At 28.8% G+C, this 20189-nt stretch overlaps 1 protein-coding gene across 2 annotated transcripts in view; it reads right to left on the reverse strand.

Annotated features, from left to right (window-relative positions):
* didum (dilute class unconventional myosin) overlaps positions 1 to 20189 on the reverse strand; it is a 164553-nt gene that overhangs the window by 16453 nt on the left and 127911 nt on the right. For both annotated transcript variants that reach the window (XM_075362968.1, XM_075362969.1), the window contains 7 exons: positions 19647 to 19864; positions 16249 to 16383; positions 15213 to 15327; positions 13989 to 14187; positions 12019 to 12305; positions 4820 to 4984; positions 2914 to 3014 (listed from right to left, as the gene is read on the reverse strand). In XM_075362968.1, the coding sequence (XP_075219083.1) occupies positions 2914 to 3014; positions 4820 to 4984; positions 12019 to 12305; positions 13989 to 14187; positions 15213 to 15327; positions 16249 to 16383; positions 19647 to 19864 (1220 nt within the window). The remainder of the gene's footprint in view (positions 1 to 2913; positions 3015 to 4819; positions 4985 to 12018; positions 12306 to 13988; positions 14188 to 15212; positions 15328 to 16248; positions 16384 to 19646; positions 19865 to 20189) is intronic.

Genomic DNA, 20189 nt, shown 5'->3' on the forward strand with positions numbered 1-20189 from the left:
CATTTGAAATTTGGTCCAAGATGCTCAAATAAAACTGTAAAAGTGATATGAATTGTGCAAAGTTTTACACTGGGTCAAACAGTTTAAATAGAAAAATAAATATTTCTGATAACAACCTGAGAGATAACAATTAACTGAGGTTATGATTGCTAATAACTTATTTAAAACTGAAAATTGTTCTTAGGCAAACTGTTTCTTACAGAAAAGTAATAAAAAAACAATGTCAACTCAGTAACGTGGAATACCAAAAAGTGAATATAACACCCTAATAATTTTTTAAAAATATTACCACCTAAGATAAACTATTTCTACCCTGATAAGGCCTCAGTTACAGAAAAATAATTTTATAAATTCAAATTGATAAAAAAAGCCAAATTTTTGGAGGGGCTGTTTTACAAATTCTTAATAAAAATATTTTCCCAAGTATTATTTTGAATATATTATAAATTCAAGAGATAAATTCTCTAAAAATCATGTAAAAATAACATTTTTGTAAATTTCTTCAAAATACAGAACTCCCTATGATACTTCCTCACATTGTCGTCACATACTGGTAAAAAAAAGAAAAACAGTACCAACCTCCTGACGTACAACTTAGCATAAGAAATTTAACACTAGGTTAAAAAAAATTCCTGAGGTATAAGTCAAATATATGTAAACAAAGTTATGATACATTCAGAATCATGGGAGTTCAAAACATCAAAAAATAAAAATAATCAGGGAAGTAAATCTTTTTGCATACATATCTATCTGTCAGTTATGTACCCATATTATCCAGGAATGCAAATAGAAATGTGTCACTACCTTTCAGAAAAAAATACACTATTAGATTTTTCTTATGATTCAATAATATAATGAATTTCAACCAATTTATTACTGAAATTCTCTTGTAAGATTTTGGACTATATGGAGAGATTTTAACATGAAACACTAAAAGAAAATCATTGACAATAAATTACAATTGATGTAGAGTTAATTCAGAATCTGTGACTGTGGTCATTGTTGCATTCATATTTCAAAAATAATACATAGCATGTAAGTAGTAATATTTAAAAAAAATTATATAGGGTGGGCAAAAGTAACTTCTCAACTTTTTTATTTTAATAAAACATTACAAATTAACTCAAAATTAATTTTTTAATCTTTAAATTAAATTTCAGTCAAAATATGATTTACTGAATTACGTTTTGAAAGAAGTATCTTTCAAATGCTAGCCTCTGAAGCTTTCACAAATCTAAGCTCTTTCTAACACATTTTGCATAGATAAAACCAATGTTTTTTTCTGTAATGCTGCTATTTTGGTTCAAATGTTGTTTTTACCTCTTTTAAATTTTGTGGCTTATTTAAATAACCCCAAAGAAAAAAAATCAGTTGGTATCCTCATCATAAAGGCCAATGAAAATCTAGATTTCTCAAAAGTATTCAATTTCCAAATTTTGACCTAAGGAAAATAGCTAACCTATTTTCACCTAAGGTTTGGCAGTAACCCAAAAACAAGCATTTTTTTGTTGACGTAGACACTAAGGTGAAAATGGGCTTCTTCATTCATTCCCAAATTAGGTAAAAAGGAATCGTCAGTGTTGATAAACTGCTAGCAGTATTCCAGGAGTATTAATAAATAATCATGCATAATCATTCAAGTTCATTTTATGTGCTAATCGGATTTTACAAGGAAATATTTTTAAATCCTGCTCAATGATGCTTAATAAATATTCTGCTCAATGATGTTCGATTAATGCCCAACAGAGTGGAATGTTTTCATGATGACATTATGGCATTCTCCGATACACTGTTCCTTACAGACTCAATATTTTCACTATTTCTGGAATATCTTGGTTTTCCTGATCTTCTGGAATTTCCCACTGGTTCAGTCTGTTCAAATTTCAAAACCACTGTGCCAGAAGATGATTTTCTATTTTGTAAAATTTTCAATATTTTAATTGTTTTAGAAACACTCCTCTAACTTTCCAAGTACAATTTGACTATTTTCATTATTTTTTGGAGGGTGTATTTTTAAAACATGAATGTTGTTTTTATTTAAATTTAATCTGAAAGAAAATTAAATTATAATATTTTAATAACAAAATTGTAAATTTTTTTTCATAGGAAGTGATCTTTGGCCAACCCATTGTTATAATGAATGTACTTATAAAAATGACATTATATTTCTTGATGGTACAATTTTAGTAGAAAATTTCTAATAAAGAACAATCCAGATATTGTGTACACACAAATCTTCTTTGTTAAATATGTATATAAAATTATTTTTTGTCTACAGTTCCATTGAAAAGATATCAGAATTTTATTTTAACAATAAGTAAAATTTCATTCCTTATATATTTTCCTCAATAAACTATTTTAGCTGTATCATTTTGTTACTACAAGAGTGCTAGGTGAAGACATCAGCTCTGCTATTTAGTAACCATATGGTTGGCTGTTCAGTATCGTTTAAGCACATCAACCATTGGTATACGGAACATGATGTTATAAATTTAAGTTTCAAAAACTTTTTATTTTATACGGATGTGGTCTTCAATGTTATTTTATTATAAACTGTATGTCCAAATGTGAAAAGAAACTGGTATTAAACATATGTAAACATAAGTTTAGGTATCGGCAATTATTTTTATGACAAAAAATTATAATTAGCGGTTTTTATTATAATCAGATTTAATTTTATCAATACAAAACAGGAGAGAAAAATTGCAGTTACTACTCCGACTTGACTGATCTTAAAACCTGATCATCAAAATGGATCCCGAATAAACTAACTAAATGTTATGTTTTCATAATAGTACAAAAGTGTAAATAATAATGATTTTTTTTAATTTTCAGCATTATTTCACTAAGGTAGACATACATATTAATAAAAAAGAGAATAATAAATACTTGGCTTTTTTCTTTAAAATTTACCTTTTCTTCATCATTTATAAAATCTGTGTGTCGTATACACATTAATAATATATAAGCAGGTAAACCAGGTAACAAATTTACAGCTATAGATGGTTTTAAATCTGCAACAAAAAACTAAGATATAACAAATAAGTACCAATTTTTGTGAACTATATAATAAGATTGTGTAATTAAAATTTTTCTGAATACATTATAGGAAGCTCAAAAAGAAAGAAGAGGAGAGGAGATAAGATCTACAAAGAACGATATAACAAAACTTCAACCATGAGTACATGCAACTGATAACAAAGAATTGCAGAATAACTGTTTTCTTTAACTTAATTTCAACTAAGATAGAGTAGTCTAGAGGAACATGATGAAAAAATTAATTTCTAACTGTTGGTAGATAGAAACATGGATAGAGGGGCAAACAATAAAGTGATGAGAGAAATGTAAGAATATACTGAATAAGGAACTGACTGGATTAAGGAACTACAACTGAATTATACTGAATAAGGAAAATAATAAAGGTTGTTAGTGGACAATGTTCATAGTATAAATTACAATTGAAAAATAATCTAAAGAGAAATAAGTAAAAGGAAGGCACAAAGAAAAAGGATAATACAATAATAAATTCAGTATGATCAAAGGAATGACATGAAATGAATCCTGATTACATTATAAAAAATCTGATGTGGACACTAAATGACTTCCTTGTACGCCTATTAAATTATACACACACACACATTTTTTAAAATGGAAAGTACATAAAATTTTATTTCATTAATAACTTCTGATATTTTTTCATATGTATTTTTTATTGTTATTATTGAATTATTTATTGTAATTTTTTTTTTTAAATCAGAAGAATTATTAATAAATCAATATATTTAAATTAAAAAAAAAGGAGATGAAGTCGGATTCGAACTGATGTGCTTTCCCCTTGTAAAATCTAAATATTTCATTAATAAAATTTTATTTGGCTATAACTCTGGAACCAATGAAAATAAGTACATGATATCGTTAAGAAGCTCTCAATGAGGGCTTATAACTGCAGTTAAGAAAAAGTTCAAAATTAAATTTTTTGGATTTTAGGCTTTTTTGAACACTTTTGGTCCAGTCAATTGCAATAAAAAATGTAGGTGCCCTACTAGATGTTACAACAGTTCTAAATCCAAAATTTCAACATCCTACAGTTAATCGTTATTGAGTTATGTGACATACATACATATGTACATACAGTCGTCACACTGAAATTAGTCAAAATGGATATATCTGTTGAAATCTGAAAACTGAAATTTTTCACAATCACAATACTTCCTTTACTTCATACAAGAAAGAAAAAAGAATTACTGTGTGAATTTTAATTTCTAAGAAATCAATTGCACACTTTATTTTTTTAAGGAATATCATTAACAAAAATAAATATTATTTCAAGATATATGTGACTATACTATATACATCTCTGTAAGAGATTTTGCAAGTCTCTGGGTGTGACAGTTGGAGCTGGTCTTGAACTGTGTGCATTTTCTCCTGATCTTTCACCATCCATTTTTAACTACTGGGAGCAACAAAAGCAGTTTGCTTATAACGATTGCATACATAAAATTAGTAACTTAAAGTGACATTAATATTTGTTATCAATGTCATTGAAAGCTAGAAGAGAGATTATTGTCTGGAAAAAATTAATGACTAACACTGTGCAAAGATGGTAAGTTAATATTGATCTGCAGTCAGTACTTAATAAAAATAAGTAAAAGTTCAGTTTGAAAGAATTCTATTTTTAATAACAGTGGTCAACAGAGAAAAAGTCTTCATTTTTCAACTAGACTATACTATAGACTGTATACTGTATTAATTTGATATAAATAACAGAATTTCATGTTAAAGACAATAACAATTAAGGCATATGTATAATAGTACTTACCATGGACTAAATGTCTTATAATGACAACATCATCCCCTTTATGGAACTCAAACATTCCCATATAATTAGTTTTGGTCTCTTTCTTGCGGACAACAGGAGCATTACTTATCTTTTCTCCAGCAGAACTAACTACTGCCTGCTGGATATCAGTTACTTTTTCACTCACTGAAACACATTAAAAATAATTTTTAAGATTCCATTCAAAACTTTATCTGGTAAAGAGCTGACTGTAGAAGTCAATTAACTTTTCAAAAATGGTAATTATAAAAGAAAAAACGTATGAACAAAACTCTTTGTTGGAGTTTAGAATTATCTGAAAACATAAATAATATTAATCTTAGAACAGGCAAGGAATGCCATTTTGATCTCTTATAATGATGAACAAAGTTCATAAAAAAAAGTTTTTACCAGAAGAAATAAAAAATAAACTTTAAAATACATAAATACCTTTATACTATTGAATTAATCAGGGACTAATCTACACAGTTACCTTGACATATTTTCATAATGAAATGCCATTCTTGGTGACAACTGCAAATACATAGTCAATCATTCCAATTAGAGAAAATTAAATTCATAATTGTGACAAATGTAAACATTATACCTCTACCAGAGTTGAAAATAAACAATATTTAAAGAAAAGAACGAGAAAATCAGTCAGAAGATATGCTGTGAAAGAGTACATTGTGAATGAGAAATCTGCTCAAGAATAAATGCTTAAAGAATAATCACAGAAAATGAGTTCTTAGTATGTCTGTATGAATAAATTTGTTTTGAAAATGCTTATTGATTTTATTAATCCAACATTTCATAAAATAATGGCCAATCAAAAATTAACTGTAAATTTTTGACAATTGATTTTAAACAAGTGTTTATTAATACTGACTTTGATTTTCATTTCTTGAAGTAAAACATAAATATGCAAGTAAACTTATATGATGATTTAAGTTACATTATACTGATAAATGAATAATACCAGTTGATGCCAGTTACAAATATATTCTTTTTATTTTATTTTTTAAAAATATTCTCCTATATTTTACAGTTAAAAAAAAAAAAAGATTAAAATTGATATTTTATGCAAATTTTTGGAAACACATAAAAATCATATAAAAAGTAAATTAGCTGGTTCTGTGGGGTGGGTTAGGGAGCGGGGTTTTATGTATATGCCACTAGTTCCGTGGACCAAAATTTGGTGATAAAATGTGATGAATGTCTTTGGTGAATTATTTGATAAATAATTTATTTTAAATAAGCACCGATTTTTATAATAGCCCACACAATCAAAACTGTTGTGAGAACATTATTAATAATTTCTTGTTTTACAATTTATAATGGTAATTTTTTTTTCACAGAGAATGATTTTTTTCTGTTTTTAAGAACAATGGGGGAAAACGGTGAATACTTTACCAATGACTGATTATTATATTAAATATGACTGAATTTTGCTAGAATTTTCACTGCATTTTAATATAGCATGTTGAGATAAATACACTTACACAGCTTTCTCATCTAAGTTCTGAACTGCTTACACAACATTTAATTTACTAACAAAGTCAAACACTACAGAATACATGAATATTTACGTGGAAAAAGGCATTAATCCACATGGAGAAAAACCCTTAAATTAAGGCCAAACAAGCATGTGAAGAATAAAAATTACGTAAATTATGTTTTTTATATTAAAAGTATCATACATTTTTTTTATATGAAGTAAAATAAAGATATGTGTTTGATACTACTTTAAAATATAACAACTGAATATATATATATATATATATATATATATATATATATATATAAATTGCCTAGGATTTGCAGATGACCTCGCTCTTTTAGCAAATAATATTCAAGAAGCCAAAACACAAATCATGAGCCTTCAAAACCTAGCACAAAAGATAGGGCTTCATATCTCTTTCGAAAAAACTGAACTAATGGCCATAGATCCTCTGGTAATAGAGCACATTACGGTAAACAATCAGAAAATTAAAATAGTAAAACAATTTAAATATCTAGGGGAAATAATAACTTATAATTTAAATGAAAAAGTGACATGGCAAAACAGGACAAATAAAATGATTAAATCCCAAAAATTAACTTGGTCAACATATAACAAAAAATGCCTTTCTGCTAAAACAAAACTTAAACATTATAAAACTGTAGTACAGCCAGAAGTCACCTACGGAAGCGAGACCCTTTTCAAAATCACTCAGAAAAACCGAATTGAAAAAATTCTGAAAATAGAGAGGAGAATTGTCAGAACGTGTATCAATAAAAAACACCAAAAGGAAGGCCAATGGTGGATTGTGCCAAATGAGGTGGTGTATCGAGAAATAGAGCCTGTTACTGATACTATGCGGAAAAAAAGAATCTCTTTCTTCGGTCATCTCATAAGGACACCGGAAACAAGACTGTCAAGAAATATAATTGAAAAGCTCTGGTTCCAAAAGCTAGAAGTAGGATGGATCAAAGAAATTAGAGAAGATATGAAAGAATTGGGAATTTCCCTGACTGACCTACAGAATAAAACTGGAAAAATTACAAAGCTAAAAGATAAAAGCATTAGATTTAAACAAAAGACAGACAAACGACAAAATACAACGAAGAGGGTGTTTATGGATGAAGAAAAGAAAGCAAGATCTGAACGGATGAAGAAATACTGGGCAGCTCGAAAGAGTAAAATAACACGCTTTTCTCAGAAAAGATCCAACTAAAATTGACTTAAGTGGTCCCACGTTGGCCGTAAAAGCATAATAATAATAATAATAATAATAATAATAATAATAATAATAATAATAATAATAATAATAATAATATATATATATATATATGGTCATTCAATAATTAGAGATAAAAAGCAAATAGTGGAAAAACTATTCAATAGAATAAACTGAAACTGTCTGACATTCAAGTTGGTAACCCTGACACAGAAAATATCAGCTATTCAAAAAGAATTTTCATTATTATATCTCTTTTTATTTCAAAATATTGGCTCTGCATGAAATATGTACTGTGGAAGAACAGCATCATAAGATTTCTATGTTCTGAAGGTGTAAAACTGACAAATTCACTAACAGATGTTAAAACAGTATTGATAGAAAATAGATTAACTATAAAATTGTATAAGTAGAATGAACAGTTAAGATCAGGCAGAACAAGTGCCACTGATTTTTAACTGTAGTGAATGCTGGAAGTTTTGACTGAAGCTTTGCAAAATCACATTAATGATCTTATTCCTGAGGTCAGATGCATAAAAATTTAAGATATTGCTGAAATTCTTAGTGTGAGTGTCAGCCATTATCCAAAATAAGCAAAATTACTGCTAAATGTATTCAAGGTGGGTTCCGAGATGGTGACTAAAAATCACAGATGGCCAAACTAACATTTGTATGTTGTACTATTTTTCTGTATATATTCCATTAGATGGCACAAGCTATTAGGGTTCAAAAAATACTAGGATGTATCAAAAAGTTATCATGAAGAAACGTTTTAATAAATTATATATATATAAAACAGAATATAAATTTAAAAAAATTAAATATAAAAAATAATATAAAACTAAATATACAGGTGTCCCACAAAGAAACAGAGAAACTTTCAGAACATGTTCGTGAAAAAGTTCATTTGAACATACGTCTGAAAATGCTTTGTTTTCGAGTTACAGCTAGTAAAAGATTTCACCCAGATATCAGCTCTTCCAATAAAAAGAAGCCTTACTGTAATTTTTAGGACCTGAATTAAGGAGGAAGGTTGATGTTTTCTTATATAATTTGAGCTGGGATATAAGATAAAACAGGTCCTAGAACTTAACTCCAGTAGTTTTTAAAATATCTGATGTAAAACATAAAATTCAGTGTTGAAAAACAAGTCTTTTTTAGGTTCGTAGTACAACAGCTTTGTTAAATAACTAATAAATGCGGAAGATTTAGTACTAGTAACAAAACTTGTAGAGAATTTAATTCTGAGAAAATTAATGTATATATAGCTAATAAAAAGTAAATAAAAATGTTAAAAATTAGTTTTTTACTGAACCAAAACAGACGAAAAATAAATAAAAAATTGTATTATTCTTTCTGTACCTAATAAACATTATTCTTAATATAGTAAAACAAAAAAAAATAAAATAAGAGAACTGTTTGAAATCCCCTCCTTCACAATACACATATTCACTGCCTGACACAAAATACTTCTGGTGGCTTCCCAAATCATCTCAGGATTGTTTCAAATAAATTCAACAGCATTACATATTTTAACCAGTAACTCTTCTTTAGTATTAACTTTTTGTCAGTATACTACCTATCGTTTTCATATGGCTCCAAATGAAGTAATCTACTGGCATACTCAGGTGATCGTGGTGGCCAATCAATTGGTCCATCACATCCAACCCAATTTAAAAAAATTAGCATTCAAGTGAACTCTAGCTACTGAAGAAAAATGTGGCGTTGCACCACCGTGCTGGAAAATCATTTGCAATATAGTTTTAAAGGTACATCCTCCAAAAGAGCCGGCAAATTATTTTTCAAAAATGAATGTAAGGTTTTCATTGAAAACAAATAGACCCAGAATTTTGTTATAAATAATGCCATACCAAACATTAATGTGAAATCTATGCTGAAAACTAATTTCCACAGAACCATGTGGATTGTCTTCGCTCCATAAATGACTATTTTTATAACTGGAGATTTTGTTTCTCGTAAAAATGGCATCATCAGTAAATAAAATTGAATTTACCTATCAGTGTTGTCCAAAGCTAATGACACAAGTTTTACCACTTTGTAGGGAGGTAATCTGTTGGCCGCAAATTTAGAACCTTCTGCAAGCGAAAAGGATAATGATTTTCTTTCTGTAGAATGTGTCAACTTAGTTTTCTGACAAACTAGTGAGACATGAAATTCATCTTGTACTAGAATGTGGGCTACACTGCATATGCTGAATCACATGATTTTCATCATTAACACGATTTACTTGGTGTTATATGACGAACATGTTGGAAATGATCCTTGCATTTGTAAATGCTGATATACCAAAGAATGTTTATTACGGACAGAAACGACAATACGATTTTCTGCCTATTTTTCATCTGTTTTGCTTTAATAAAAAACTAATTTTTAGAAGTTTTTATTGGCTGTATTATATTAATTTTCTCAAAATCAAATTCTCTATAAGTTTTGTTACTAAAACTATACAATAAAGACATTTGCAGTATGGTACATTTGATCACAATATGCATTTAATTGCATATATAAACATAATCTAATATAGCCTATTACAAACTACTTGTAAAAAGTGTAACCTGAAATTTAAATCAGATATAGTTAAAATAAATCAGCTCTAATGACAAATTCTTCATCTAATGTTTTTGTTCAGAGTATTTTACATAAAACTGACCCACCTCTTAAAGATATCAAATCCATTTCTAAGTAACTTCTGTAGAATGTGTGAGTAGTATTTCTTTCAGCAGCAAGCTGAATCATTTCTACTTGTAGACAAACACTTGCAAAGAAAATTTAAAAAAAATATGCGAATATACAAAGCAATCCATATTCAGCAAAAGAAAAGATTTCTATGATTGAAACTATACAAGACCTTTAAGGAAATATGTACACTGTTTTTTATGAAATTACATAATGCTAACTGCTCAGGGAGTAACATTTAAGTCAGCTGAAAGAAATTTATGACAAAAGATTTCATTATGAATAAGAAAAAAAAATTTCAACCCTCTGTTAGAACACTATTGTAGAACAAGCAAAGAATATTGTTCCCAGCAACTCTTGTAATTGTGAATTTAGAGAGTAACAAAAAATATTTCTGGAAAAGTTTTGTATTTATCTTATTGCAGTGTTCCCTAGGGCTCTTTATTTTATTGTGATTAGAGCCAGTTTTATGTGAAGTATTCTGTATTATCTAGTTTGTTCTAATTATAATTCTTTTAAATATGTTTACCTCTTGATGTTCAGCTTAATAATTTGGAGGATTTTCTATCAGCATTATCTACTGTAGAAGCCTAAACCTGCAAGACAGCAAGCTCTCCCGCTCAGTTCAACTGAACAAAGTTGCATAAGCAATAGCTCAAGGAGTTAACATGAGTGAATCCAGTTAGAACTTGGTCCTGCTCTTGAATGAAGACATAGTCATACCAATACTTGAAAAAGTGCTACTGCATCCAGTGCTTTAGAAGATTCTCTGTAGGAATTTCTATACTAGAACACTAAACCTGCAAAGCAGCAAGCCCCTCACTTGGTTCAGCCGGTGGACCAACACCGTTGCCCAGGTGATAGCTCTTGGAGCAAACAAGTGAGAGTTGAGTGATTGACGTGGATAGGTCTGCCTGACTTGCCTGAATAAAAGACATGGTCAGCTATGCTTGAAAGGTATTAAAACCACTTCCAGACACCAGTGGCTGGAAGTGGTTGCCACAACAAGCCAGCTTCTGGCTTGTTTGACCTTATATTGTTATTATTAAAACAACAGACATAATACTTAATCCTTCATATAAAATTTTGAATTCATAAACAAATATGACTTACCTCAACAAATATATAATCAAATAATATAAGTTCAGATTTTAATTATTCATCTTATATAAAAGTCAACAATTATTAATTTAATAATACTTCCAAGCTAATGGTTGTTCTCTTCTGGAGATTAAACAAGAAAATAAAACAGACTAAACTAAACATCAATGACAAAGAAAGAATAAAATTTATTATCAATCTGTTGAATGAGACATTTTGAAGAATGTTATCATAGAATTTGAGTAAATACGATGAAAAATTCAGTATTTAGTTTTACCTTCAATGCACTAAAAATTTTGAAATTAAAATTTGTATTTACAGAAATCTGAGTGTTTTATACCATTTATAAGCAGATAAAATTAATAAATATCTGCATATTTTGAGTATCCTGTTATGTGACAATTTAAGATAGCATATGGCACCAAATTTTACAATTAGTGGACTTGTAAATACAACAAATGTTTTAGCAGTCAGTTTTCCCTAAATGCATTAGATCTTTTAAAATTGTTACTTTTTGTACTTATTTAAACATTTTAAAGGCTAGAATGATAAACTGTCAAGCGATTCCTTCATAGTTTTCTACTATTCACATTTTTATCTTAACGGCAAGATGTTTAAGTGTAAAAATCTTCTTTCAATATAACTTATTATAATTGTATAAATTGTAGACTCTTTCTTAATTACCTAAGCCATCACGACGTCTTAGATCTTGAAGCTGTTTGTTAACAGCCCTAAGTTGTTCAACCAGTTGATCCTTCTTTTCATGTAATTGAAGATTCTCATTAGTCAATCTGGAGATTTCATGGCGCAAGTACCCTTCGTTCTGACTCTGAGGAGTCTTTGACAAGTTGCCAGCTAACAGCTTCTGTTGCCGTTCATTGTCATGTGTTAGACGTGACAGTTCAGCAACAAGCTCTTCTTTTTCTATCACCCATCTCTTCTGGCTTGTTTGAAGCTCATCCTCCAATTGACTGAAAAAATTCAAATCACCCATTTGATGGTAATATTTTTAATAATTAAAAAATAAATCTTATTAATTTTTAAAATATATTTTTATGAAAATAAAAATAAAATGAAAGAAACTGATGTTTCTGAAAAAACCTTTATAAAGATATCTATATTCAGAAAAATATAGTTTTTAACTTGGTTTATAAATGGTTTTTATAACTACCTATATTTTTAACTCACAAATTAAAAAGAAGAAATACTATAAGTTCCTTATAATTACAAACTCACTTTAATGCTTTTATTTAATAATAACTGATTGGGCAGCGGGCGACTGACCAAAATAAAGTAATAATTTTATTGTAGACAAAGAATGAAGTTTGGAAATAATTCTGAAAATGACAGAATGGTCAGGAATATTTAAAAATATTCTCTGCATTTGTAATTTTGACCAGAAATACTGCAAAAAAAAAAATAGTGGACATTATGGAATTAATACGATAATAATTTGAGTGAATTATGTCAGATTTAAAACTAGGTCTAAAAGAAGATATAATTGATACAAAAATAAAATATGAAACAGAAATGATCAAGACAACTTTAAAAAAAAGTAAAAAATCGTGACTGTTACCAGTCATCCCTTGTAGACAATAAAATAACTACAAATACAAAAAACAAAATAAAATAGTATTATAAAAACAAATTTAAAAAGCTAACACCTTCAAAACACTAAATCAATGTAGAATTAATCAATCATCTATCTGATTGCATATACAGAAAGTAAAAATTTCTAATTACTTTATGGAACTGAAATTAAATGCTTCTGTAACTTCCTGTGGAGGTAAGGCTGACTGGTTCATAATCAAACTGTGAAGATGAACCAGAATTACTTTGGGAAGTCTGACCCTGTTCTTGGAAGGCTCTTTAGTTTTTAGAAAAAAACAAAGTTTATGTTATAAATTTAAACTGGTCAATGTCAAATCATTGATCAATAATATACTATTTTCATCAAGAGTTAAAGTTCTCTTGAGAGGTTGCAGGTAGAAAGGATGCCTCCTGCCACAAGGTGGCATTGAAATGTAACCTGTGGTAGTTTTTTTTATTCATGTTGAGATCTCTCTTTTGATTAGTGTTGTCCTCACTACTCACCATTTTTCCTTAGTTTAGGCTTTGTGAATTATGGAGATCAGATCCTATCCGGTTATGACCTGATCTGGGGAAGTGTGGCCTGCCTGTGTGCCTGCCTACAGAATCTGTTTTTTGCCTACTGATTGTAGAATAAGCCTGATTCAATCTGGTCCTTAACAAGTAAAGTCACGCCTTTTAATCTCTGGTCTGTTTAACTGAAGCCAATGCAACATAAAGTTTCAGTAATCACAATACTTTCCTTCTTTCTCCATTATTATAATTATTATTCAATTTTTTTTTTTAATGTTATGTGTGCCATTGTTTAGTCTTTTGTCAATAAAATGCAGGAAAACTGTATCAAGAAATGTCTAACTATGGTGATCTATGGAAACGGCTTTATTTTTAATTTAGTTTTAGCCATTGGTCACTTCATTATAAATTCACTTCCTTTAATTTTCCAGGGTGCTATTCTTCAATATTTTCTAGGTGTTGTTAAACTATCAGGTTATAGGGTACACTCTTTTTTTTACATACTTTGTACATGGAGAAAGTATTAAGGAAAAGTACTTAGTATTATTTACCGATTAATCTTCTTTTGTGCTTCAAATGCAAGTACTAATTCTCCATCTTCATTGATTAAGGATATATTAACATCTGATGCAGGATAATTTGTAGAAGCAACATTTTTAATTCCTTGAGTTTTGGTAGCCAACACACTCTTCAGTTGAACTAACTCTTCTGTTTTTCTTGAAAGTTCAGCTTGCATCACCTCAAATTGTCCTGTAATTACAAAATCATTAAATAGACATCAATAAAAAACCATGTTAAAAAATAAAAATAAATAAATAGATAATTTGCCCCCTCAACTTCTCAAGAGTATATCTAACCCATATTCAGATTCATATAAAATAATTTGAAGTTAATGATACAGTACACTGGTAGGATGAGAAACCCATTTTCTGCTTGACATTAGATAATCAAACATTTCACAAATATAAATAGAACAAAGAAACATAAGTGAAACGAGCAAGAATTGCTTTTATGATAAGTAAATGAGAAATTGTGCAGAAAATAATATTGTTATTTCATAATCTTTCTTTTACATTATTTTACAGTTAGATGAAAAAAATTAATTATGCTAAACAGTAAAATATATACTACTCAAGTGTAAATGCTCAAGAACTGTTTACAAGAGACAACAATTTAAAATAAGATATGCATTTCGATTGTTAAGTGATCATCATCATTAAATTAGAGAAATTTGTAAAAAAAAAACGCATCAATAAAAATAAAACTTAAAAATGAATAAGAATTTAAAAAACCAATAAAACTTATAAACAAAAAAAATTAATTCTACCTAGATTTACAAAAAATAAGAATAACTTACTAAAAAATAATACAATTTTACTTAAGATAATCCAAAATAAAAAGTAAAATGTTAGCTTACAATACTCTATACTGTTTAAAACTTAGGACTGGCCACCAAACAATTATTACTATTACATCACTATGTATACTGACATAACAACTAAATGTACTTACTGGATGCATATAAAATTAGTTTACAAGAAAGAATGCTATTTTTATAAGTTTATTGGCCATTTGAAAGATTCACTGACTCAAAATCTGATTTTATTAGAGAAAAAATCATTAACCTATTAAATAATATTATTACTATTTTCTGTTGATATTATCTGCATACCACTAGGAATTGTTAACTGGCCTGTCATACAATAAAAAGAAAAAAAAGAAAAGAAAAAAGTTAATTGTATAAAATAATAGCTAAGAAGTAATCTGGTACTTACGCATTAGTTCTTCACCAGCTGCTGTCTTGTCAATGCAAGTACTATCAGATATGAATTTTCTCAGCGATTGAACATCAGTCTTCATTTTTGAATTCTCCATTTCAAGCTGTTGTAGCTGTAATAAAACATAAATGAATACATACAGTATTTACAAAACATAAGCGCATACTTACACCTGAATTTTAAAATTATCCATCATTTTTTGATATTTTGAATAACCTGATGTCAGCTCTTCAGTCACTAATTCTCATGATGTAAACAATAATAAAGTTACAACTTGTACCCTAATATAACATAACATAACAATGTTATTGTACCCTAGTATAACATAGATTACAATGTTTGCCTCTGATAAAGTTTTGCTCCTGAGAAATCACTTCTGGTTCTATAATCTGGAAGGAAAGCAGAAGGCCAGGCCAAAAGACATTATCATAAGTTATTCCTACTTGCAGTAGAATTCTCCCTCCCCCACGATAGATAAGCTAATATATTCAAAGTTTTTGCTTTCCAGAGTAGGAAGGATCTAGTGATGAGCTTGTTCAAACTTGTACAAACTATGGGAATCAAATGACATCAACTGTACAGGAGAGTCATTATTTAACATTATATCACAAATAACCTGGATACATAATGGAGAGAACAAATTTACCTTTCTAGGACAAAAGAGGTCTAAGACATTGCTTTGTACAACTCTGATTAGTATTTTTATATAAGCTAGGTGACATCTGCATTTGAGGTGACATTTATGTGGAGATTTGATATCAGTCTCCAGAAACTGCAGAACACATCAGTTTTTAATGGGAGGCCCTTGAGACAAAGCACTTCTACGTAAGTATCTGGGACCTGTTTTTTAACCAGTAAGGACATTTTTAACATAGTTTGGAAAGTTCTTGCAACTGTCACAGCCTTATCTCTGATGTGTTTTAGGTACTTGTTTTCTTTCACGATTATAATAAGAACACTAATTTTGATGATTTTAGAACAAATTTGAAATGAGTTACTTTATAATTAATATATAAATCGTGCATTAAGTTACCTTGAACTCATCTTGCATTCTATTTTCATTGCTCGATTCACTTTTCACATCAATTAAACGGTGCAACCGATCTTTTTCATTTTCAAGTGCTTTTATTTTTTGCTGTAGTTTTATAACAATGCCGATATCACCAGTCTGTAAAAAAATTAAAAGGATAAAAGCATACTAATTACATGTGTGAATAATTTGCAAATAAAGCTGACAACACAGTTGTAGGACTTTCCCATCATGTGGCTAAAGCTGCTTTCTGGGAGTCATGCAACTGTGGGTTGTTTCTGATGCACAGCTTACACACACATATACACATAACTTAATTTAAAATATTTATTATTTTATATAAATATATTTTTTTGTTTTTTTAATTCAATGATTCTAATTAGTGCCCGCGTGCATACTGTATTTAATTCATACAGGTGTAACAATAGTAGCGGCGATGGTTGGCACTAACTAAACTAATGTAATTTTACAACTTACATTGAACAAATTTTACTTCTGTGATCAGCAGACAGGTGTAGCCGCAAGGTTTAATGCACGAGGTACCAAATTAATCAGACGATCGAGTTTGAGACCTAGCCAGACGAGTTACTTTTTACTCTTTAAATATTATAATTTATTTAATTCTACTGCTCACCTGTGACATCACAACATAGTGTACGACTACAACAGCAGTAAGTCAGTGCTACACTAGTGCTCCTTGTGGTGACGAGAACTATTACTTATGCAGTTTGCCCATCCAACCACTAATTTGGAGCATTTTTTGGGTTGGGAGTGCAATTTTTCAAAAAAACTTCTTGCAAATATTGTTACTGTTTAATTGTTAACAAATATGCCTAAGGAAAATATGATCTTAACCGGGGGAAATCTTAAGATACTGAGGGTAACCTTGCTCTACAGCCTCACCCCCTTGACCTTTTAAGTTGAAAATTTAATGGGATCAATGGTCTAAATATAGAAGTAATCTGACCAAGTTTGGTCAAAATTTGTCCAGCAGTTCTGAAGATATAAGGTGATTTAGAGACAAACAATACACATGTACATATGAACATTAACATCTGAAAAATTTTTTTCATCTGGTTTTTGGATTCCTTAGGTATCAAAACATCAAGATCCGGTGAAAACTGCATATGTCCAAATTGGACTGATTATAGAGCTATAGCGCTATTTACATGGGAAAGTAAAACATGACGGAAATTTCATCTAATAAATGATTAATTCTTTGTGCATAAATGGCCATGATGATGTGCTAGTCTATATTCATATCATCTTTACTGCAAAATTTTCACAATGTTCATACAATTCTGGGGATAGATGAGGATGTTCCTGACAGAAGTCTGAATATCTCGACATAATTAAGAATAAACAATACAATATAATCCTACAATTGTATCCCTTGACAAAATGAACCTCTGCACTAACATATACAATATATACCAACATACTGATATTACAAGAAATGCTGAAAAACAACACAAAATAATAAGACTAACACAAATCATAAAAATACAAAACTCTTTCTCCAAATACAAAAAAAATAATACAATCTACATACATTAATATTAATCTTTGAAAATTACTGCCCAAAAATGGGACAGAAATATTTCATTCATAATATACACATAGGATTGAATTATCTTTACACATTGTCTGTAAAGTTGTGGAACTTAAAAGAGTTTCCTAAAACATAAAACTTATGTTAAACATCATTTATAAACAATAACAGGCTGGATGACAACTTTGAAAATCATTTGAAAGCATATTTCCAAGTGTTTAGAAAGTTAGTCATGATAATAATTACCTCATAAAAGTAAACATTGTAATTTATTAATTGTTGAAGGCATTCTTAATTGATTTATTTTATAGTTTTTGCCTTGAATTCTAGAAAAACAGATGTCAACAAATTTTTTTAGGTTATCTATTATTCACAATTCAAAAAAAAAAAAATTCAACAATAAAGTTCAATTAATCCTTTATATGATTCATATGTAGCAGAGAATTTGATGTTCTGTTTATAAACTTACAAGAATCATAGAACAGGCCAATTACAACAAAATTAAAAGCCAATAAATGAAAATTGTTAAATCTTATTTTAAGAAAAGAAAATGTGAGTGAAGTCTGTTCACAATAGATTTTTCTATCAGTAGATATATTGTTCAGTCCCATATTATACAACACAATATTATGGCATTTTTTATACGCTACAAACTTCAAAAGAAAAAAAATTATAACATAATGAAAAAAACTTAAAAATCAAAGGGAGATTTTAAAAATAGGCAGTTACCTTCTAGAGTAACAGCTGTTTCTTTCTTTAGTATTATATTTTTGACATAAGGTTTTATATCTCATTTGTTTGTTTATGTTTAATTTTACTTTCAAATATAAAAAGAATTGGCACAGTTTATTTTTTCTAGCAGGGTTTATTTCTTACGCCGCCAGTGAGTGATATTTAATTCATAACTTGGGAGTGTATTTCTTTGATTTGATTAGATTGATTAGGTTAGATGAGTTTATAAGTAGTAGAAGGCTTGACTGGCTTTAACCAGTAGGGTAACAGCAAAGATGCTGTTCATTTTTGCAGTTTGTAGTTTGTAGTTTTATGTACATCCAGAATAGAAGACAGTTTTTAGATAAACAGAGTTTTAGCAGAGAGGAGGATCACCATTCCACTCTGGCCTATTAAAGAAGCAGCAGCCCTGCTGGCTTTTTTAATAAGTGCCAAATATAACAAGAATTATGACTGACCCAACCCCTTTGACACTCATCCAAGGTAGAAGGAATGAAGGATAAGAAAGGAGCAAGGAAGAAGAAGCAAAAAATCATCCCATAGACAGAGACTGCCTCTGACCAGGATAATTTACTGTCTTGCCTGGAATCCAATTAGACCTATTAATGCCAACATTATTGAGCAGATCTTATCCTAATGACATTTACATTAATAACAGATAAAAATTTTATTCTTCACTGATACAGGAATTTTCAATTACATTTATTGTACACACTCAATTATTTTAGTTGTTTAAATATAAACTCCAATATTTTTAATTCTAATGCCATTACTGGTATTATAATTATATCAAAATCCTGCAATTTAAAAAGTAATTTTAATCTCATTAATATTTTAACCATGCAAGAATGAATCTTTATTCAAGTATGATAAAAAAAAATCTTTTTTGTTAAATATATCTAATATAATCTTACGTTAACAGGACTATTATTTAGGAGCTATATTATTCAAATGTGCACAAATTCTACTGTATAAAGATGATGAGACCGGTTTAATTACTGAAAAAATATAAAAACAGAAAAACTAGTAACATTAACTATAAAAAAATGTTCAAAAGATAAGGAAAATTAAAAAAAAAAAAACTAAATAACTGATTAAAGTAAACTAAGTATCATACCTCCTCATGAGTATCATCTGTTGCAGAATGTGAACTAATATCAGATAGTGATCTGTGATGACTGGACTGCTTTAAATTATTGACTTCTCGAGACAGGCTATCAAATTGTGCTTCTAATTGATTCTTTTCTGCAAGTAGTTTTTGATAAGCAATTCTGTCCTGGTCTTGTTCCTTTATTAGGAATATTTTTTCTTGTTCTAGTCTTGTTTGCAACATTCCTGAGAAGGAAAAAACCAACATTATAATTGCCAATTTTCACAACACTGATTAAAATAAACTTCATTCAATATATTATTAACACTACTAATAAACTACTTTTTCTTTGAAAAAAAGTTTATAAAAGGTAGTAATTTTCTTCTGACAACATATGGCTTATTTTTTTAATTCTATTTAAACCTAAGTAAAATTTATCAAAGGAAAGAAAAAATTTTGTACAGAGGAAAATTCAGGTCTATATTAGAATTTCTAAGAAATTATTTATTTATGTTATCTTTAAATAATGAATTTGAACTATTTTTCATCTAAACTAAAAAACAAGTTGTT

Source organism: Lycorma delicatula, chromosome 4 (genome assembly GCF_047948215.1).
Source record: "Lycorma delicatula isolate Av1 chromosome 4, ASM4794821v1, whole genome shotgun sequence".
Lineage (NCBI taxonomy): Eukaryota > Metazoa > Arthropoda > Insecta > Hemiptera > Fulgoridae > Lycorma > Lycorma delicatula.